Source organism: Choloepus didactylus, chromosome 8, assembly GCF_015220235.1.
Source record: "Choloepus didactylus isolate mChoDid1 chromosome 8, mChoDid1.pri, whole genome shotgun sequence".
NCBI classification, from domain to species: Eukaryota; Metazoa; Chordata; class Mammalia; order Pilosa; family Megalonychidae; genus Choloepus; species Choloepus didactylus.
The window spans coordinates 131,467,393-131,489,958 of record NC_051314.1 but is presented as its reverse complement, the minus strand read 5'-3'; the positions used below and the strand labels follow the sequence as shown (position 1 = coordinate 131,489,958).

The 22,566-nt window shown below is 44.5% G+C and overlaps 2 protein-coding genes across 3 annotated transcripts in view; one reads left to right on the top strand and one right to left on the bottom strand.

The window, feature by feature from the left end:
- Positions 1-22,566, bottom strand: part of WNT5B (Wnt family member 5B) — a 113,709-nt gene that overhangs the window by 28,739 nt on the left and 62,404 nt on the right. The window lies entirely within an intron of this gene.
- FBXL14 (F-box and leucine rich repeat protein 14) lies at positions 18,497-22,155 on the top strand. 2 transcript variants are annotated; one of them, XM_037847187.1, is made up of 2 exons: positions 18,497-20,417; positions 20,625-22,155. In XM_037847187.1, the coding sequence occupies exons 1-2, from the start codon at positions 19,266-19,268 to the stop codon at positions 20,901-20,903; spliced, it is 1,431 nt and encodes a 476-aa protein (XP_037703115.1). In that variant the 5' UTR covers positions 18,497-19,265; the 3' UTR covers positions 20,904-22,155. The 2 variants fall into 2 exon arrangements, with proteins under 2 accessions (XP_037703115.1, XP_037703117.1); XM_037847189.1 differs by having other exon boundaries at positions 18,497-20,759.

Below are 22,566 nucleotides of genomic sequence, written 5' to 3'. Positions count from 1 at the left end.
CAGGGATCACCAACTGGCAGACAGCCACATTTCAATGGCTAGCATAATGTTTTTAAATTTGGAGAATAGGAATGCATTTGGGGTGGGGTGGGGGAGCAAAGGCTCTCCAATATTCCAAAAGCCCCACCACACCCCATTGCATTTCTACGGGCGACTTCACATGTTCATTTTGCTTGTCAGGCTCCCAAAGTTTGTTATTTAAAGGAACTTAGACACACACACACACACACACACATATATGATGTACATATACATATATAGTCATCATTTTGCTATATGCTATATAAATAATCACACTTCATTGTTTATAAATCTTGATTTTCACAGGTGGGTTTTCTGAAAGCAGGTGTCTTAGTTTGCTAATGCTGCAGAACGCAAAACACCAGAGATTGATAGGCTTTTATAAAACGGGGGTTTATTTAGCTACACAGTTACAGTCTTAAGGCCACAAAGCGTCCAAGGTAACACCTCAGCAATCAGGTACCTTCACCAGAGGATGGCCAATGGCGTCCGGAAAACCTCTGTTAGCTGGGAAGGCACATGGCTGGCGTCTGCTCCAAAGTTCTGGTTTCAAAATGGCTTTCTCCCAGGACATTCCTCTCTAGCAAGCTTGCTCTTCTTCAAAACGTCACTCACAGCTGCACTCCGTTCAGTCTCTTTGAGTCAGCACATTTATATGGCTCCACTGATCAAGGCCCACCCCGAATGGGCGGGGCCACACCTCCGTGGAAATATCCCATCAGTTATCATCTACAGTTGGGTGGGGCATATCTCCGAATCCAAACATTCCAACTTAATCCCCACTATTATGTCTGCCTCACAAGATTGCATCAAAGAATATGGCTTTTTCTGGGGGACATAATACATTCAAACTGGCACAGCAGGCAAACTTTTTTTTTGTCTGAACAATGCTTTAACTCCATGCTCAAGCAATGTTTGGATGAGAAGTTATTACCTCAGCTTATTCTAGTCGCCTTTGCTCTCTTGAAATCTTACTGGAACTGCCAACCTTCTGCTTCAAAAAAATAAGCAATTTCCATTTGGAAATACAGTATAGCTATTTCATTTTTATAAACAAATGGGCGAAAAAGGAGGAAGATTAAGGGGGTTGAGTATTGTAGGGAAAGGGATAGCAGGAGCAGCAGCCCTGGGCCCGTAGAGCCTTCAAAGATGAGAGCCAGAGTCTGCGTGGAGCCTTCATCAAGAGGGAGAAATGGGAAAATGGCAAAGGAATGATTGTGGGCAGATGGGCTCACCCAGCAGTGGGAAAGGAAAAGCCTGGAAGCCAGTCCTCCCCGTAACTTACTGCTCACGCAGAAACGACACCTGGTTTTTATTTTCTTGGAAAACTGGTTTATAGGGGTCTGCCTAACATCCCTGGCTATTGCCCTGTGTCTCAAACAGTTCCCTCGACTGGGCTGTGGCAGAGCTCCTAAATCTGCACAGAGAAGAAGCGCCAAGCAGCTTTCTCATTAACACCATTGCCAAGAGTTCAGCCCCTATCCATCACAGCCCGGGTCCTTCCATCCCGGATAAGAACATCCAGCGCCAAGCTGGGCACCCACTCTCCCCTCCGCCCAGCCACTGTTAAGAGGCTCATGTTTCCTCTGCCAAAACTAGAGTTGCTGCCAACAGCTTCAGACCAGGTTTGTGGGCCTCACAGGCTCTGAATTTTGAAGCTAAATAACATCTGTGGCTGCCTCAGGAAATAGCCTGAGCCCCAAACTCAGGCCTGGGCAGGTTAAAGAGGCCTTTGGTTCGCCACGGAGATTCTCAAGTTCCTTTTATGGCTCTGACAGGCCTCTTTTCGCCGGGCTCCCAGCCCTCTTTGTAAACTGCTCCTGTGGTTGCCTGGACTCCCGGTAAAGGCTGGATGTCGGAGGCCAAGCCTTGTGGTCTTTTGTGCTGCCCCAACCAGGAGCTCTAGAGAAAATGGAGGTAGCACCAGGAAAGCCTCTGGCCAGCACCTGGCATTCAGCAGGCGCTCAATAAACATTAAGTGTTCATCACTTAATAAATATTTATTGAGGGCCTACTGAGTATCTAGGGAGTAATACAGGAGATTATAATAATAAGATGTGGTCCCTCTCTTCTAGGAATTCAACATTGCTGTACTGACCAACATTAATTAAAATGAAACGCTTATTTCCTCAGTTGCATTAACCACATTGCAAGAGCTCAATAGCCACATGTAGCTAGCAGCTATCGTGCTGGACAATGCAGATACAGAACATTTTCATCGTTGCACAGAATTTATGGACAGCACTGGTCTAGATGCAAGCCATGCAGAAACCAATCATCACTTAATACAAAACCAAAAGCTCGCTCCGAAACCTATAGTTGCAATTTGGCGCAGTAAGGGCTGTCATAGAGGGACGTGCAAATACTGTGGGCACTGAAGCTAAGGCAACCAGCTCCAACCCAGGGGCCCAAGGTCAGCAGCCCCCTTCCAGCTTGGGAGATACACTTTTCTAGTCCAATGACAACTCTACCTCTCATCTTTATAGTTAATAATGAGGAAAAGCAGACACTCTATAGTGAAGCTGGGAGTAATTTCCCATTATTGGAACTAAGTAGCTGGTACTCAGAGTGAAGGAAAAAGTTCAGACCCAGTGAAAATGCCAGGGAAGTAATTTCAATGGAATTCTTTCTATGAATTGGATTCGAATCAACTATTATTATTGAGCATCTACTATGTCTAACTCAAAGATTAGTAAGACTCTTATAATCTTATGGGGTGAGGCAAATATGTGCAAGGTTATAATATTTAGCAGAGTGATGTGCTATAATGGAGGCACAAATTGCTATCAAAATACCTAAGAAAGACTAATTCCAAGGAGGGGAGGTGGTACTTGACCCTGTCCCTAGGCGGACAGGCAGGGATTCCCACCCAAGGAGATGGGGGCCTGAGACCCTCCCACTGAGCAAAGGCTCAGACGTCTGAAAAATGCATGACACATTTTGAGAAGGACAAGGACACATACATGTAGCTTTATGCCCAAAGGTGAAAAAAAGAAAGAGAGCAAAAGAGCACTGCAAAGCCAAACTCCAAAGAAAAACAGAAGTCATTAATTCTTGGGGAAGCAGTACTGGGCTTTGTCACAGAGGCTGCACCAACGAGTGTGGGCTTTATCCTGTAATCTGCAGGGGCATCCAAGTCACTTAAACATGGGAGAGGCATTGTTAGACCTGTATTTAGGAACACCCGGGCAATAGCTTGCTGGCAATAATGGTTGATGGAGTGTGGAGAGTGACAGTCTGGAGGTTGGGAGCCCCACTGGGAGGTCTAACCCTGTAGGAACATGGGTAAGGGGTAGAAGGAGAACAATGTCAGCCTGAGTGGAAAGGAGGAGAGGAAGTGTGGCCTGCACACTGTGCAGCCATGGGAATGACAAATAGCAGTGGTGGGAACCAACCACCATTGAGGACCCCAGATCATCCTCTGCCCTTGCCTTGGTCACCAATGACTTGAGATAAAGAATCCTGATGGTAACCTCTATCTGCATGTGGCTTTGGGGAGAGCCCACTAAGAGTTCTGTGCCCACTAAGAGGGCTGCCTTAGGAGGCTGCAGAAAGTTTGATCCCCGTGGGATCTGGCCATCTTGCAGACAAATGCAATTATCAGAAAGAGTCACTGCTACTGAAGAAACAAACCACATGAAGTACATACACCATCTAGGATGAGTTGGCAGAAACATCTTTATAAAAATTATGCCATCTAGGATGAGTCAGCAGAACATCTCTGTAAAAACTATGCCATCTATAATGAGTCAGCAGAAACATCTTTATTAAAATTAACAAAATTATAGTTGACAGTAGAGATAATTATTAATGACATCTGCAGTCCTGGATACCGATATATTTGTCCAAGGAGTTACTTAATCTTCATACTTAATCTTCCAGTGTCTTCCCACTTTGGATCCTCATAGCTATTTGTGGCAGAGATCACTTGAGGGTCACTAAGACTGTTTTCTCATCTTCCCAGGCACACAGCATGGCTGTATTTCCCATCTCCCATTGCACTAAGGTGTGGCCGTATGGCTGAGTTCTAGCTAGCGGAATGTGAGAAGAAAGGATGCCCACAACTTCCAGGCTTGGCCCATAAAAACCTGCAATGATAGTCCTCCAAGCCCTCTTTCAACTTTTCAGCTCGATGTAGACAAAGTGGCCGCCTCCAAACCCAGCGCTGAAGATAGAGACAGAAGACAGAAGAAACACAGATCCCAAAATTACCAGCTAGAGAACTGCCTGCCAGTAAGGAATATTCATTTGGTTTTTACATGGGTGAGAAATAGACTTTACTTGTTTTTATCCAGTTTACACTTGTGGGGTTATTTTTTTTTTAATTCAGTTTTATTGAAACATATTCACATACCATACAATCATCCATGGTAGGCAATCAGCTGTTGACAGTACGATCATACAGTTATGCCTTTATCACCACAATCTATATCTGAACATTTTCCTTACATCAGAAAGAATCATAATAAGAATAAAAAAAGTGAAAAAAGAACCCCAAACCATCCCCCCATCCCACCCTATTTGTCATTTAGTTTTTATCCCCATTTTTCTACTCATCCATCCATACATTAGACAAAGGGAGTATGATCCACAAGGTTTTCACAATCACACTGTCACCCCTTATAATCTACATTATTATATAATTGTCTTCAGGAATCCAGACCACTACCACTGGGTTGGAGTTTGGTAGTTTCAGGTATCCACGTCTAGCTATTCCAGTACATTAAAACCTAAGAGGTGTTATCTATATAGTGCATAAGAATGTCCACCAGCGTGACCTCTTGACTCCACTTGAAATCTCTCAGCCACTGAAACTATTTCGTTTCCTTTCTCTTCCCCCTTTTGGTCAAGAAGATGTTCTCAATCCCGTGATGCTGGGTCCAGATTCATCCCCGGGAGTCATATCCTGTGTTGCCATACACTTGTGGGGTTATTACAGAAACTTGCATTACCTACACCAACACAAACTTTTTTTTTCTTTTATTCTTATTAGAGAAGTTGTAGATTTACAGAAAAATCATGCATAACATACAGAGTTCCCATGTACCACACCTTGCATTAGTGTGGTACATTTGTTACAATTCATGAAAGAACATTGTTATAATTGTACTATTAACTGTAGTCCATCATTTACAGCAGGGCTCACTGTGTTGTACAATACTATTTTGTTTTTCATTTTTATTCTAGAAACATACATACAACCTAAACTTTCCCCTTTTAACCACATTCACATATATAATTCAGTACTATTAATTACATTCACAATGTTCACTACCATCACCACCATTCATTACCAAAACTTTACAATCAACCCAAATAGAAACGCTGTTTCGGTTAACTCCTTATTCCCTACTTAACACAAATTTATACCACAGTTATTCTACTTTGTAAGCTTGTCTATTTTTTAATTGCTGTTTTATACTGCAAACACCTTGATTTGTAGTTGCTCGAGTGGTTTCTAGCTAAGGCTGTCAAAGGACTCATTGCCCTCCATTATGAAAGAATGACTGTTCCTACTGAAAAGAGAGGTATTCAGCCACTCACCCATTAGAGGGCAAGGCCTGAAATCCTGTTCTTGGAGGTCTATGAAATTTTGTTCGTCTGGGAAGAGAGTAAAGCACAAGCTCCTTGAGGTATTTTTGTTGTTGTTTCATATCTTTTTAAAAAATTCAGTTTTATTGAGATATATTCACATACCATACAGTCATCCATGGTGTACAATCAACTGTTCACTGTACCATCATATAGTTGTGCATTCATCACCCCAGTCTATTTTTCAACATTTTCCCTTACACCATAAAGAATCAGAATCAGAATAAAAATAAAAATAAAAAAGAACACCCAAATCATCCCCCCCATCCCAACCTATTTTTCATTTAGTTTTTGTCCCCATTTTTCTACTCAACCATCCATACACTGGATCAAAGGAGTGCGATTCACAAGGTTTTCAGAATAACACTGTCACCCCTTGTAATCTACATTGTTATACAATCATCTTCAAGAGTCAAGGCTACTGGGTTGGAATTTGGTAGTTTCAGGTATTTACTTCTAGCTATTCCAATGCATTAAAACCTAAAAAGGGTTATCTGTATAGTGCATAATAATGCCCACCAGAGTGACCTCTCAACTCCATTTGGAATCTCAGCCACTGAAACTTTATTTCGTTTCATTTCCCATCCCCCTTTTGGTCAAGAAGATGTTCTCAATCCCACGATGCTGGGTCCAGATTCATCCCCAGGAGTCATATTCTGTGTTGCCAGGGAGATTTACACCCCTGGGAGTCAGGTCCCACATAGGGGGGTGGGCAGTGAGATCATCCTTGAGGTATTTTTTTTTTAATTAAATTCAGTTTTACTGAAATACATTCACACACCATACAATCATCCGTGATATACAATCCATTGTCCACAGTATGATAACATAGTTATGCGTTCATCACCACAATCTATCTCTGAACATTTTCCTTACATCAGAAAGAACCAGAACAAGAATAAAAAATAAAAGTGAAAAAAGAACACCCAAATCATCCCCCCATCCCACCCCATTTGTCCTTTACTTTTTATCCCCATTCCTCCATTCATCCATACACTAGATAAAGGGGGTGTGATCCACAAGGACTTCACAATCACACTGTCACCCCTTGTAATCTACATTATTATATAATTGTCTTCAGGAGTCCAGACTGCTGGGTTGGAGTTTGGTAGTTTCAGGTATTTACTTCTAGCTATTCCAATACATTAAAACCTAAGACGTGTTATCTATATAGTGCATAAGAATGTCCACCAGAGTGACGTCTCGACTCCATTTGGAATCTCTCAGCCACTGAAACTACTTCGTCTCATTTTGCATCCCCCTTTTGGTCAAGAAGATACTCTCAGTCCCACGATGCCGGGTCCGCATTCATCCCCGGGAGTCATACTCTGCGTTGCCAGGGAGATTTACATCCCTGGGAGTTGGGTCCCACGTAGGGGGGGAGGGCAGCGAGTTCACCTGTCGAGATGGCTCAGTTAGAGAGAGAGAGGGCCACATCTGAGCAACAGAGAGGTACTCAGGGGGAGACTCTTAGGCACCATTACATACAGCTTTAGACTCCTTGAGGTATTTTTGAAATGTCTGATCTCACTACAGCAAGATCTAAACAACAGCACATCATATTTCACTAATGCAGTTCCAGCTCTACAAAACTGTGTCACCCTAGCCAAGTCACACCCCTTCTCAAAGCCCCAGATTTCTCAATTAGAAAATGAAGGAACTGGACCATATAACCCCATATAGTCTTCCAGTTCTAACATCTCTGGCATCTGTTGACTGTTCAACCAATCCAGTTAAATTGGATCATTAAGTTTTTTGGGCAGTTCATTACACTTTGAAAATATTTTTTTTTTTTTAATTTCCCACCTTTTAATGAAAGTAAAGCCTAATCAAACACTAAAGTAAGTTTTAGTTTTAAATGACAGAAGCTAATTAGGGTGTTTGGATATTGTCATTTAAAAAGTCTCTTTTCATAATAGGTAAAAAAATGCTCTCTCATTTTGAACTGCATTTCTTTGATCATCAGCAAGGACAGGCATATTTTAAATGCTTATTACCCATTTGTATTTCCTCGTTCATAGATTATTTAACTTTAAAATTAGAATGTGCACAGAAGGATCACAGGAGATATTATTGCCCCCATTTTTTAGCCAGTGGCCAACTAAAGAGGGCTAAATTATCTTGCCCAGGACTGTCACCAATTCAGCTAACCTGAAATCACAGGCTTCCTAGCACTGGTTCAGCTCCCTGCCTCCTAGACAGGCTTGCTTCTCATTATGTGTTAAATTCAATGGAATAAAAGTGGCTGCAAGCACAGCATTATGGGGTTCCATATTTATTCTCTTTCTGTGACAGCCACATCCAATATTCTCAGTTGAGGAGTCAAAGGGGTTACAAATTCCACCCAGGACCTGGAAATCCAGCTGGGCTGTTTGAGCTTCTTTCTACTTCTCCATGAATAAAGATTCTACAGAGGGGCCCTAAACAAACAATGCTGCTAATGATGTGTGAGGCAGATGAGTCCTCAAACTCAACTGGCCAGGGAGACACTGGCTTTGCCTGGCTAACTCCAGTGAAAAAAAATGTGTTTTTGCCAAAGAAACCCTGTAACTAGATATGAGCTTAAGTCAGAGCACGGAAGTGTTGAATCAGAAGGCATTTCTTGGCCCTGCTGCTTCTCCAAACCTACCCGAGCTTTGTGGCCAGGGAACTATCCTGAAATCACCCCTCTGTGTGTCTGGGTGATACTAGGCATGCATGTGTATTGATTCAAATGATGGAAAAAACCCAACCCTCTCCTCCCTCCTCCTGGGTTCTATCAGCAAAGTAAAACAACACTGGTAGTTTCAAAGACAATTAGAAAGTTTGTTTTCAAAAAATAGATTTTAAACAAAAAGACATGAGCAGGAAATTCTAATTAGGATCTCCTGCAAAACCAAACCAAACCAAAGAAAAAAACTGTCCCGTAGCCAGTGCCCAGAGTTCAAATCTAGGAAACATTAGCAGGAATGTTCCAGCAGATTTCAACCATGGGGGCAAGAGAAACGATCAAGATCTTCTGCAAAAGGGCCTTATCCTTCATGGTTGTAGTGTCCAGTGTGGCAAACGACTGGATCTGAAACTGATGCACCACAAACAAATGTGTGTCAATGGCACACAGACTTCCTATAGCATCATCTGCTTGGCTGCACAAGAGACGCCTTGTTCTTTCTACACATTATGTGGCACATTCACTACCCTGCAGAAAGCCTAGGATAGGGTGGTGCCCACAGATGAAAGCAAGAACAGGAATGTAAAAACGCATCCTGATGACAATTTCCAGCTTCACATGACTGGACCCCTAGGAAAATTTTAGTGGTAAAATGTATTCATGTTTGTGTCAGGAGAAACCACACACCCAATGCAAAAAGCCAGTATCAACAACCAAAAAGTCGATGGAAAACAGCACAGCATAACGCAGTAAGTATAATGTGACCTGATTTGGTTCAGTAAGGAACAGCATGGAACGGGGTCCAACAAACGATAACATTATTGCATTTCCCCAACTTTAACAAAATATTCTCAAAGGTTGGGGCAAAAACAGAAATGTCTGTGCGTTCTGTCCCATATCCTGCCCAACCGTGGGTTGCTCCCAATGACCTAGAAAAGCATCCATTTATACATTAAGTTAAGGAAAAAACTTCCTATTCCCCCTCCTCTCCCCATTCTCACCTCCCTCCCCCCCAACACATGTAACACACCCATTGACCAAAGAAAAATGATCAGACTTAGTGTCACTATGTATTGAGTGTGGACTGCATATCACTACCAGGGCTGAAGGATGGGGTGGGCAGGGGTCTATGCAGGTGAAGAGTAACAGAGAAAAGAAAGGCAAAATTCTTGCCCTGGCTGAGCAGTGAGAGGTCCAGAGAGGGAGTGGCCATCACAGGCAAGGGAAGTTGTGGGGTTGAGGGGTGGGACTGAGCCCCCATCCTGGTTACATTCTGGGCAGCTGACTCTGCAGGATCTGTACCTGTTTGGTTACCCTGTTTGAACAAACAGAAAGTGTGATCATGTATATGCATCAAAGTAAACTTTCCTTGACCCATTCAGCTCTCTGACTTAAAAAAAAAAAACAAAAAAAAACACATAAATCTTTTTTATTGAAACAAGACATATGCAGAATAAAAAGCACAAATCTTAAACATGCAGCTTGGTGGATTCTTACCTACGCATACGCATGTGAGACTACCATGCAGATCAAGAACCATCTAATTTTTCATGGGGCAAACCGAATTGATATGCCACGGAAAAACACAGGAACATAATCCAGCTGGATCTCTAACACACCTTTAAAAGTTTTTCCATTGTTGTTGATGTTTAAAGAGTTGTTTTTTTTTGTTTGTTTCTTTGTTTGTTTTTGGTCAACTTAAGAAGGACCTAGGAAACATGTTCTAGGAGGCATACAAGCAGGTATTCAGGAGAGTCTCCTCTAATGTTTAAGAAAACATTCAGGCATAGCTCTACAGCTGCCGCATATCTGCATCCCTAATGTTTAGGAACAGGGTGTGAAGCAGTTTAACTTTTATATGGAATCTGAGCGTCTCCTCTTGCAAAACACTACAGACTTTCAATTCCCTCCACCTTTTTTTTCTTTTTGCAAAAAAATTTCTTTTCCTTGGTAGACAATATTCTTTTCAGGTCTTCAGTTTTCCCTTTTCTAGTTTTGGCTTAGAATTTAAATAAATAGGATAAAAAATAAAACTTCCTTTTTTTCCAAAAGGGGGGGGAACCCACCTCAGTTTGGCATAGGAGCCATCCATTGGAATTGAACAGCCAGCTCTCTCCCAATGCCAGGGACAATTTAAGATGATCTAAAGTTAATTATGTGATTCTTTACGGTGGTCAGTGATTAAGAAATGCTCAAATTTTAAGCATTTTTTGGCAATCCTATACCATATAATACTGAAAACTGTTCAGTCTCCTAAAAGCTCTTTTAATTCATGTAGTGGTCACAACTTTCTATCAGTTTTATGACATCTTACAGGGTATTTTTAATAAATGATACGTTTATAATGAAAATTATGATGGTCATGATATGAAGTGTAACAGAAGGAAGTAAACAGGTATTTGTTAGCAGCTCCTGTGCATTTTCTGTATGAAGCATTGTAGGCAAAGCTATGTCACTGAGGAAATCACACAGTGCAAGCTAATTCCATTTAGCCCTGCCAGCAATGACAACTTCTTTCTTTTAGATATTACTCTTTAAAGTACGCCATATTTTTAAAAGTTTATGGGGATATACAATCAGGAAAATGGAGAATTAGGCCAAAAGAGGACCCCAAAGATTGTGCTTCCCATTTTCTCACAGTGCTTTAGCAGCCATGCCACGTGATTATGCAATGACACACATAATTACTCTCTTTAAAATTTCTACTTTACTGCCTTACTGCAGGTATGTCAATTAGCAATCCAATTACACAGCAGTAAAAGTTATCAAATGCCATGCACCTTAGCTTAGGTCTCACTATCACTGAAATTGCATATGAATTTTGTGGAAACAGAGTACAAGGGCAAGGAGAGCAGAAGCCTGCCAGGCTGAGTGTGCATCTCCCGCGGACATCCATGGAAGTTCTGCAGGCCATAGGAAAGGCGCCTCAGCAGCCCGGGAAGGTGGCTCCTTTATTCTATGCTTTCCTTTCCTTCATTTGTGAAAAAAACAACCATTGCCATTAAATGTCTACACAGTGCTTTCAGAGCTCCATGGGGAAGGTGTCATCCAACTAGTAAGATTTGTTAATGCCCGAATGTCGAAAACTCCCATTTAGGTTTCCTTGGCTGGCTAAGCCCAGGAATTCTGATGCTTAAAACAGATGCCTGCTTGATAAACCACTCATGACTCCGGTAAGTTACTTGAACTCTTTGGCCTTAAAGTGTAAGTGAAGTTTAAAAATAAAAAGTAAACAGCAAACAAAGAGCCTCACTGAATTCTAGGTCCCAAGACTGAGGCGAGTTGTTCCAACTTCAGAAAAAAAATATGTGGGCAGGGTTTTCGTACTGTTTTAATTTCTCTCGCACAAGGGGGTAAATGTCAAGGCTTGGCATTAGGGACATTTTGGGGGAACAACTAGCATTCAGGAAGGCAGCAATAGCACATGATACAAAGATTTGCTCTTTATCTGTTAACCATCTTTTCTGGGGTGTGAAGGGTTAAACAATAGCAAGGCGGAGACTGGCTATTTTTTTAAAAAAAACCTTAACCCTAACCTTTTGGCAGAAAGGGGGCCTGGCTTGTGAACTCTGCAGCGGGGCTGATCCCCAGCACTCTTGACATGATGTAAGAAATATAAATGCTTTGGTTGGTCCAAGTAAGACTTTCCAGCAAAGCCTGGCTCAGGGCCAGCCCCTTTGCACGAAGGGAATAACCTTCAAACTCAGGCTCAGGAAAGCTTTAGACAGCAGGGTCCCAGGCCTACCGTGGAGTTACAAACCGGTTCTGAGTAAGACTGACCTCAGTCTGCCCTTCCTTTTGAAATATTTATCAAGATACGACAGACCTGTAAAGATCTTGATTAAAAAATGACCTTTCCCGGCACAGAAGACACAGCCTCAGGCTACAGAGAAGCAGTGAAGTCATCTGTCCACTCGGGGGTGGTAAGAGTTTGGAATTTAGTCAGCCTGGGGTAGTCCTAGGGCCTGCGCCTACTTCCCTTGGAAAAGAGAATTGAAACTGGTTAAAAATATCCTTTCTCCACTCCCACTTCAGCCCTTGGGACTGGAGGTCTGAAAAAGCTCTGACTGTAGTAACAACCCGGGTTCCGCAAATATAAAATGCCACTTGATAAAAACGGTGAGGCAGAAGCCCCAGTTGAGTCCTTCTTCCTTCCTCAGTTCTCTTCCTTCCAGATGTCCCTCCTGCCTTTCTTGCTTCCACCTTCTTCTCTGCCAGGAATGGATGCATAATTATTCCTCCAGCACTTTTCCCTCTGTTCAGATCCTCCCACTCTTTTCTTGCCCCTGGCCACACTCCTTGTTATTTTATTTTATTTTATTTTTTTCAGCATGCCCCTCCATGCCAAAATCTCCTTTAGGTTCTGCTCAGCGAATCTCATTTGGGAGAGAGGTCTCAGTCAGACACGGAGTGGGCTGTTTCATGGGTAAAGGGCTAATGGGGGATGTAGCCACTAGAGGGTGACATAATTACACAAAAGCACATTCCTTTGGGACTCTCTAAGGCCAGCGCCAGCCGAGCAACCAGCTGTGGGCCTGGAGATATAAAAATGGATTATCAGCACATCTACCCACGGTGTGCACACTGGCAAACGCTCGTTCACATACAGTCTCCCTCTCTCCCTCTTCTCAGACGCACACACACTCTAAAATGCTGACCTGCTTTGGCTAGCAAATCAACCAGAGCTTTCAAGTGTTTCACCCAGAAGCCTCACTTCACCCCAGGCAGGTATTGCTGACAGTACAGTCAGTATTTCATCCACAGTTAACCACTGCTTTGGTGGACCTCTCTTTATTTGGCATCGGAAAGTAAATACATGCCAGCAAGTAGAGTGCTATATTGTTAAGGCAGCAAAGCCCAGTGGTTATAAAATTTGGGTTTTAGAACCAGGCTACAGGCTTCAAATTCCAGTTTTGCTAGCTGTTTGATCTTGAGCAAGTGGTTTCTCTGTACCATAGTTTCCTCATCTGTAAGAGTGAGATAATAAAAGCGTCTCTCTTCACAGGTTGTGAAGATTAGGTAAGTTCGTGTACGTAAAGACTTTGAAAGCACATCTAACACAAATAAGTGCCAAATAAATATTAGGAATTTTCATTATGGTCAGGAACTGTATTAGATTACATGCATTATTCCATTCAACCCCAACAAAACTCCCAAGATGTGGAGACCACTAGTCCCATTTTACAGATAAGAAAACTGAGGCTCCAAAAAGTTAAATGAGTTGTCCAAGGTCATAGAGCTAATAAGTGACAGAATCCATCTAACTCCAAAGCCTCTTTTCTTTTCACTATAATACCAGTGGGGGGAAATAATTCACTCCCTGTTCCAGAGAAGCTTATGATCCAGCAGACAAAAAGACAACAACAACAATAACAAAAAAAAACATACACACACATACACAATACAGTGGGAGTGGGGACCAGGAATCTGTGTCTTAATAAACCTTCTAAGTTATTCTGATACATGCTGAAGTTTGAGAACCACTGCTCCAAGGAAAAGAAAGCATGAGACTTAGTAGTGAAAAACAGGTCTAAGGATGGATATTTGTCTGGCAGGGATAAGTTTGGGACCATGTCTTTGTGAGTGAAAGGACTGTGCTACTTTTTGCAATTTAGAAGAAAATGAGGTGCAAAGAGATAGCTGGCTTGCTCTAACTGACAGATCATTTTATTTTTCTCCTGTAATTTTGCTAGGTTTCTGCTCCTCTAACCTGCACATTTTAAAAAACAGGAAATAAAGTTAAAAAAGTGTTTAACTGTCAGCAAATGTATATCTGCATACTTTGAGGGCACATCTGTGTGGTTTGTTTGGGTTTTTCCCTCAAGGTGCAGTTATAAAAGAAAAAAACAAAACAGCCATTTACTAGGCCCCCTCTATGTGGCAGGTTGTCTCTCCTGGATGTTTTACCTCCGCAAATTTCCACAACAGCTATGCCAATAGGAATTGCTTTCATTTCATCAAGGAGGAAACCTAAGCTCAAAGAATTTAAGTCATTTTGCTGTCGGTCATGCAACTATAATGGGAGAGCTAGAATTCAAATGCACAACTTCCCTCTCCAAGTCTGGTGTACATTTAGCACATAATGCTGCCTTGGGTCAAAGCACCGAGTAGGGTGTCCTGACTAAGGGGGTCCTGCTTGTCACAGGCACTCAGAGGTGACATACAGGGAAGCCACCCTGGCAAGGGGCTGGCAGCCTTCCAACGTCTCCCTTCTTCAGTCCCTGCCTGCATGTGTACCACCAAGCTCTACTGTCAGACAGGGGGCCCTGGGCAAATGAGAAAGACGGCTGAACAAAAAAATTTTTTTTCAAGGCAATCTTGGTAGTAAAAATAATAGCAAGGTCTGAAACATGAACTAAAGTTGTCTGACTTCAGGTACCGAATTCCATTCAATTCCAGATAAGTAAGAGTTAAAATAAAGCTTCCTTTATCTTGGGGGAAAAAAAAAAGCTAAGAATTTTTTAAAAAGGGCATTTTTGAAATTAGCCTAACCAATGCCTCAAAAGGGAACGCCCTCACAACGTAGGACAATGTATGGTTGCCATTATCTTGCTCTCATTTTTTTCTAAGCAAGTAAGGAAAAACTTCAGCCTGTTCCCTAATAAAATTTCTACCCTACGCAATGACCTTGCTCCCATCAGCATCCATTCAAATTCCAGGCTTCACCCTGGTGATCCTCTGAACCAAATACATTTTATTTCTATCACTCTGTTGGCACTTACAACACTAAAAAACACTGTCACTGTCAGCAGGTATTTTCCGGCCCACCTGCTGGATCCTAAGTTCTTAAAGGAGGAGACGTCATCTTCAACATCTCTGTGTACTTCAGAGCACAATGCAATGCAAATAATTTATACTACACTGAAAAAATTGAAAACCCACCTTTTTCAGTGTTCAGTGCCTGGTCATGACTCCATTTACAACACAGTTTATTTTTCTAGGCTTGTCACATTCCACCTGCTTTGCAACAAGTACCTAAACTATTTGTTAACGGGAACAAATAATAGCTTGTATTTGGGACTATTCTCTAACCATATTTCTAATCCTTTGGGATGGGTGTCTAAAAATATGAAAACACATAGTAGAGTTAACACCCAAAAGTTGCAAATTACTGATTACAAACAGCAACCCCATTTCAAAGTAGAGGGAAGCCCATTCATTCATTTGCCTTGTCGTCTGGCTGTGATTATTAATTGCACCCCCTTTTACTTGCATGAGTTTTCCAGGCTGTACATCCAAGTGTACAATCATTGTAATGAGAGGGCTCTAACTACCTGGATCTCAAGCCCTTATTTTTTTATGGTGGTGGATAAAGATGATGCTAAGCCATTGTTCACAGGATACAGCAAACTAATAATTTGGGAAAGAGTAAATAAATGTTTCAGGATGTTCCTGGCAATTTATTGATGTAAGCAAAATTTTCACCTTTTTTTTCCCTTTGAGTTGCTCTCGTGAAGGAAATCTTGAAGTTGGAAAGTGGCTGGAAAGGCACCATTTCATAAACCTTAGATGTCCACTGCTATTGGTTGCCCAGAACTCTTGGAAAAGATTTAACATGCAAAAAGTCTTTCGTAAAAATATACTGTCGGTATTCATCTCATTTATTTCAGTTCAACAGTATTTACAGAAAGCCTACTACGTAGCCAGAATTGTGCCATATTTCCTTTAGAATTAAAGGAAAACATGCACAAAATATTTTAACTCCTTTGATCCAACACCCACAAGCTAGAATCTGGGTCACCAGTTGTCGCTGTATGCATATATTCTCGAGTGAGGAGCTAAATTACACATCTTTCCTGATCTTTCCTGCCAGGGCTTCCCTCTCTGAATGAGGAAGTACACAGCCTTCACTAATCCTGATCTTTGGGTGGGTCTTTCCATTTTCCCAGGCCACACCCAGGTGGAAAAAACAAAACAAAACAAACTGTATCTGAAAATCTAGTTTCTTTAAAAATCTTGGTTAAGTTTTGGAGAGACTCCCTACACAAGGCTTTCATATCTGCTTCTAAACACAGAAGTTCATAGCTTAATCAGGAAATCTTTATTCTAGATGCAACCTGGTGAATTGGGTTGTATACACAAATCTCAACCTCTCCTTAAACCATGATCAGTTATCCACAGGATTTTCTGCATTGGTGTATATCTTTTCCAGACAAGCAGAGTCTCTGATCTATACACATCTTCCATACATTTTGTGCCCCAAATGTGAAGGGAATCATTTCCTCAATACCATTAACTACCCCTCCCTCCATTCATTTCCTGTGACGTCTCTTGATGTTATATTTTCCTATTTATCTAAAGTGAAAAAAATCATACAGATTATCCTGAAAATCCTTGAAATGTATGTTTGACTATCTTACATAAAAGGCTGTATTAACGAGATTCCAGAGTTCAACTCAAGAAAAGGTTTTGCTAGAACTAGAAGCAGGTAAGTGGCCAACTTCTAGAAAGTGCTCCAAGTCTCCTCCAAATGACTCTTCAGACTTGAGAACAATGGTCTTTCCAGAGGAAGAACCCCTTCTCTTTAGGTGGGGCACTGTCTATAAATCCACCCCAAAAATACGGCCTGGCACTTTGTTTCCTGTTGAATAGGATTAAGATACACTGTAGGTGCTTTGGATTAAGACCTCAACATCAACATCTACACACCTACATCCACATAACAAAAAGAGTGACTGACAAGAGTGTAAGCCCAGATACACCCCAGACTTATGACACTTACTGCACAGGACATCTGGAATCATCCGAATGACTAACAGTACAATCTATTATTTCAGGCAGGTTATAAAAACCAACAGGCCTCACACCATGTGTAATGGGGGTGAGGTAACAAACTTGTGAGAATTTCTGCTTCTGCCATTTCCTGATTTAGGAGCTGGCAAGGTGGGCGGGGTCCAAAATGTATTATGCCTATTAATAAATCTGTACTTGGTGTGGTGTCCTCTCTTGGGCAAGAGAAGTGGCCAAAAGTTAACAGTCTCATATACTAAACGTGGACCCCCTTCAAAATGTTGTTCAGGTCCTCAAAGAATCAATGAAATAGTTTTCCTTTTCTGATAGATAAATCTGGTTGTCTTGGGTCTAATCGCTGAGCTAGTAAATTAGTTAAAAATGTAAATATAGAGGGCCTGTATTTCTGATCCAAAAAATTCTTGGTTTGGGAGGGGCAGTTAAAATGAAACCCTGAAACCCTGTTCTCTGTGTGAGCATCTAAGACTCAAGAGCCACGTTCTAGAATGGAGCATTGTCCTGCTTCCATAAAACACGGCTTATGAACCAACAGACATCTGTTGGAGCACCTTAAACCAAGTCCAACAGTCATTACATTTTATAAAAAAGTAAATTTGTATTAGCACATACAAATATCCTGACAAGCAATATAATTGGGCCGTACAATTTACAGTCTAACAGCTGACGAGAAGGAAAATCATAAAACAAGGCTTAGGGGAGGCCACTCCCTTGCAAGAGCAAAGCAGACTGAGGGGATGCGAGGGAACCGCGAGGCGCACCCGACAGTTCAGCAGCCTCAAGGGAAGGGCTGAGTCCGGAAGTAGAGGGAAGTTTTGACATACAAAGTACCCAGGGAAGCATGCTGGTGGCCGTGTCTGGAAGCACCCAGAAGATGCTAGAAGGCAGTAGTGATAATTCTAGGACACTCTAGAATGAGACCTGGAGAGGGTCAGGGTTAAACTAAGGTATGGAATAATAACGCCGATTTTCTCCGCAATTTAAGGCGCAAGACTTAGCAGAAAGGAACGGTAGAAAACAGCTCCATTGGGGGGAGCTAGGGGTGTAGTAGCAGAGACGTGTTAAGGGGCATTAGGGACAGTAAAACGAAGGACAGCTGCGGTGATGATTACTGAGTACTAGTGTTGGGAGAAGGGTCTTGCGAGGATAATAAAGGGAGAAGGGTGTAAAGTAAGGGTCAAGAATTGTAGGGACAAGCTATGAGAAGGGGCTGCGCAGACGTCAGCAACAGAGGAAAAGAAGGAACAGGCTTGGGGCGTGGCCCAGAAAGGGAATGGCTCAATAACGGGCGGCGGGGTGAAAAGAAGAAGGGTGGGGAAGAGCTCTGCTGACAGCTGTTCTCCGATGGCGCCCACAGGGTTAAAAATCAGGGGCGACTAGAATAGGAAGAACTCGGTTTCCAGGGTAACGGCTCCGACAGTTCCGGCAGCGCAGGCTCGTACCACTGCGCGCGCGCGCGCGGGGGGAGCGAGCGAGGGAGGAGGGGCCGCGCGGAGGAGCAGTCGGGCAGAGGGGTACGTCCCGGACTCTACCAAACCCGCGACCCGCCTCCTCGCCCGGGGTCCGCGCCGCGCCGCGCTCTGGCCGCGGCGTCCTCTGTACTCGGGCCGGCGGCTCCCAAGTGCCAGCGGGCGGCGGGGGGAGAGGGAACGTGCGCCCGGCGGCCCGGATTGGCCTCCTGGTCCCCCCGCCGGGGCGGCGGAGTGCGGGCGGCCCGGGGCTGGGAGGTTTGAAAAGCGGACGAGAGACAAAGGCAGCAGGAAGCCTCCGCGGCGCCCGGAGCCGGAGCGCCCAGCCCCCGGGGCCCCCTCGCCGGCCTGCTGGGCCGAGCGGCAGCCGAAGGCGGCAGCGCAGGAGGCGGAGGATGCAGCAGGGGGCGTGGGAGCGGCGGAGCCGGCGGTGCGGCGCGTCCAGAGCGCGGCGTGGTTAGACCGCAGGCGGCGGCGGCGGCGGGCCCAGCCGGGCTCCGGGAGCGAAGAGAGGGCGCTTTCCCCGCCCGGGATGTGAGGACCGAGCGGAGCCCGGGGCGGGGGGAGGGCAGGGACGCGACGCCGGCAGACAGGAAGGAAGGACGGACGGAGCAGGAGGAGGAGCGGCGGCGGCGGCCAGAGCCGGAAGGCGGGGAGGGGCCGGCCGTTGGGCCCGCGGCGGCGGCGGCGGCAGCTGGGAGGAACCGTGCGAGTCGCCTCCCCGGGGCCGGAGCGGCGGGGCCCGCGCCTCCTCCCCCCGGCGCCGCGGAGGGGGGAGGAGGAAGATGGAGACCCACATCTCATGCTTGTTCCCCGAGCTGCTGGCCATGATCTTCGGCTACCTGGACGTCCGGGACAAGGGGCGCGCGGCGCAGGTGTGCACGGCCTGGCGGGACGCCGCCTACCACAAGTCGGTGTGGCGGGGTGTGGAGGCCAAGCTGCACCTGCGCCGGGCCAACCCGTCGCTGTTCCCCAGCCTGCAGGCCCGGGGCATCCGCCGGGTACAGATCCTGAGTCTCCGTCGCAGCCTCAGCTACGTGATCCAGGGCATGGCCAACATCGAGAGCCTCAACCTCAGCGGTTGCTACAACCTCACCGACAACGGGCTGGGCCACGCGTTCGTGCAGGAGATCGGCTCCCTGCGCGCCCTCAACCTGAGCCTCTGCAAGCAGATCACTGACAGCAGCCTGGGCCGCATAGCCCAGTACCTCAAGGGCCTGGAGGTGCTGGAGCTGGGGGGCTGCAGCAACATCACCAACACTGGCCTCTTGCTCATCGCCTGGGGCCTGCAGCGCCTCAAGAGCCTTAACCTCCGCAGCTGTCGCCACCTCTCGGACGTGGGCATCGGGCACCTGGCCGGCATGACACGCAGTGCGGCTGAGGGCTGCCTGGGCCTGGAGCAGCTCACGCTGCAGGACTGCCAGAAGCTCACCGATCTTTCCCTAAAGCACATCTCCCGCGGGCTGACGGGCCTGAGGCTCCTCAACCTTAGCTTCTGCGGGGGCATCTCAGACGCGGGCCTCCTGCACCTGTCGCACATGGGCAGCCTACGCAGCCTTAACCTGCGCTCCTGTGACAACATCAGTGACACAGGCATCATGCATCTGGCTATGGGCAGCCTGCGCCTCTCCGGACTGGATGTGTCCTTCTGTGACAAGGTTGGGGACCAGAGTCTGGCCTACATAGCTCAGGGGCTGGACGGCCTCAAGTCCCTCTCCCTCTGCTCCTGCCACATCAGTGACGATGGCATAAACCGCATGGTGCGGCAGATGCATGGGCTGCGCACGCTCAACATCGGACAGTGCGTTCGCATCACGGACAAGGGCCTGGAGCTAATCGCTGAGCACCTGAGCCAGCTTACCGGCATCGACCTGTACGGTTGTACCCGAATCACCAAGCGCGGCCTGGAGCGCATTACGCAGCTGCCCTGCCTCAAGGTACTCAACCTGGGACTCTGGCAGATGACGGACAGTGAGAAGGTCAGGTGAGGGCGGCAGCACCAGCTCCCCTTGCCCCGCCCTCTCCATCCTTCACCGGCCCCCCCACGCTCACTCTCCATGCATACGTATACATAAATCATTGCAGCCGATGGGATGGGGGCGATGACAGGAAGCCTCAGGCTTGTTTTCTCCTCCCTCCTCCAGCACCCATCCCACCAAGGGCCCATTCTCATCCCATCTGGGGATGGAAACCGACCTGACCCATCACTCCTCTGCTACCCGACCCTGCATTCCTGTCTTTCCCCTGAGGATGAAGAGATGGACCCAGCTACTTGCTCACCCACTCCTCTGCAGGGGGATGGAGCACTGATTCAGCTACTGTTTCCCCACTGCGATGCATCTGAAAATGGGGTGGGGGTGGGGGGAGAATGGCTAGCCCTTTCCACCCTTGGGGAGTTGAGGAAAATGTCTGCCTTCACTTAAGCTTTCATTTGAATACTGTGATCTGGTTTTTATTTTTAAGTGTATAAAAAGCAAACCCAACTACAACGGCCTTTTCACCCTTCTTCCACTTCTGTAACTAGTCCCAGTCTCTTCTCATCACTTCTCCTTTTACCAAACTCTGATATTCAGGCTCATTTCATTTATTTTTATTTTTTATTTTTTTTTTTTTTTTGGTAAGAAATTTGAAATCACGGTCCTTTTTAAGTACCATTTTTTTTTCTGCTGAATATATTCTATATATATTATATATATATATAAATTATATATATATGTGTGTGTCTGGCTACCTCGTTTTAGTTTACTTTTTTCTCTGAAGCCCTGGAATTCTACGAGAGAGATTTTGAGACAACATTTTTGTGCCTAGACTGGAAAGATGCCCATTGGGTTTGTACATCTTTTGTTTTGGCTTCTTCTTAACCATCATCCACCCAGTGTGTCCCACTTTCACTTTCTGGCTCTTCTTTTCTGCTTATCCATTGGGATTTGAGGACCCAGTGATGTTTCCAAGTCTTGACTTAATTTATAGCACAAATGTGTGGGAGAAATGAGAGTTGAACTGTTTTTTGTTTGTTTGAGATGCAGATTATGTCTTGAAGATTATTATATATGCAAATTCTACCCTTCCTCACCCTCTTCCAAGTTTCCTCACAAAAAGGTCACCCAGTGAGGCTTCCTGTTGGAAGCAAGAGGAGCAGAGCCCCTGGGCTCCACGGGAAGGGGACCAGACTGAAATTCGTGTCTTATCTCTGTTCTGTTAATAAAATGGAGTTTGTGGGTTTTACAAAATTGTTTCTAAATGGAGGAATAGATAATTTTCTTTATTTTGGTGGAGGTTGGAACTTGTGGCTTTAAAGAAAAAAAGATTTGCTTTTGCGTAGGATGTATATTTTTGTTGGATTTTTTTGTTTATTTTTTTTAGATTCCTCCATAGCAACGTGCAAAACCTTTACCAACATGGAGTTAAAGGAACCCAGAGACCTTTATCAATTAATTGTACTGTTTGTGAATTTGTATAAATAATAACAAAGATCCTCTTAAAACGTTTATATTCTTACAGTAAAAGGGTAAACTGATATTTATATAATAAAAGAGGAAATATGAAGTATGTTTTTGAAAAAACAAACAAAAACCTGGTATCTGTGAATTATTCTGAAGGCATGATGTGTTTGGGTTCACACCAGGGTAGGAGGTGCTGCTGGAGTGCTCAGAGTCAAAGGAAGTAAGGTACAGTTTGCAGCCTCTGCGGTGTGAGGAAACTCAAGGTTACAAGTTTATTCTGTATAAGGTTTACTACTGACATCCAAATGTTCTGTTTCTAGAAATGTGATTAGTCTGGAGATTTGCAGAGCTTTTGGTTATAAACTGTCAACAACATGGAAATTTTAAAAAAAATGGAACAAAATGAAATATTTTTTTAAAAACCAGATCTATAAGAGTTGATACACCCCCATAGTGGCGGGGTGGGGATAGAAATGAGATCTAGGAGTAATGTGGAAAAGTGGGTCAGGAGATATGGAAGTGGGGAGGAAAGATGGGTTTCTTGGCCCTTAGATGGGTGTGGGTGGAGGGAACTAAAGCCATTGTTCAGAAAAGTTAAAAGAGCGCTGTCCCTGTGGCTTGCCTGCTCAGTCATGCATACTGA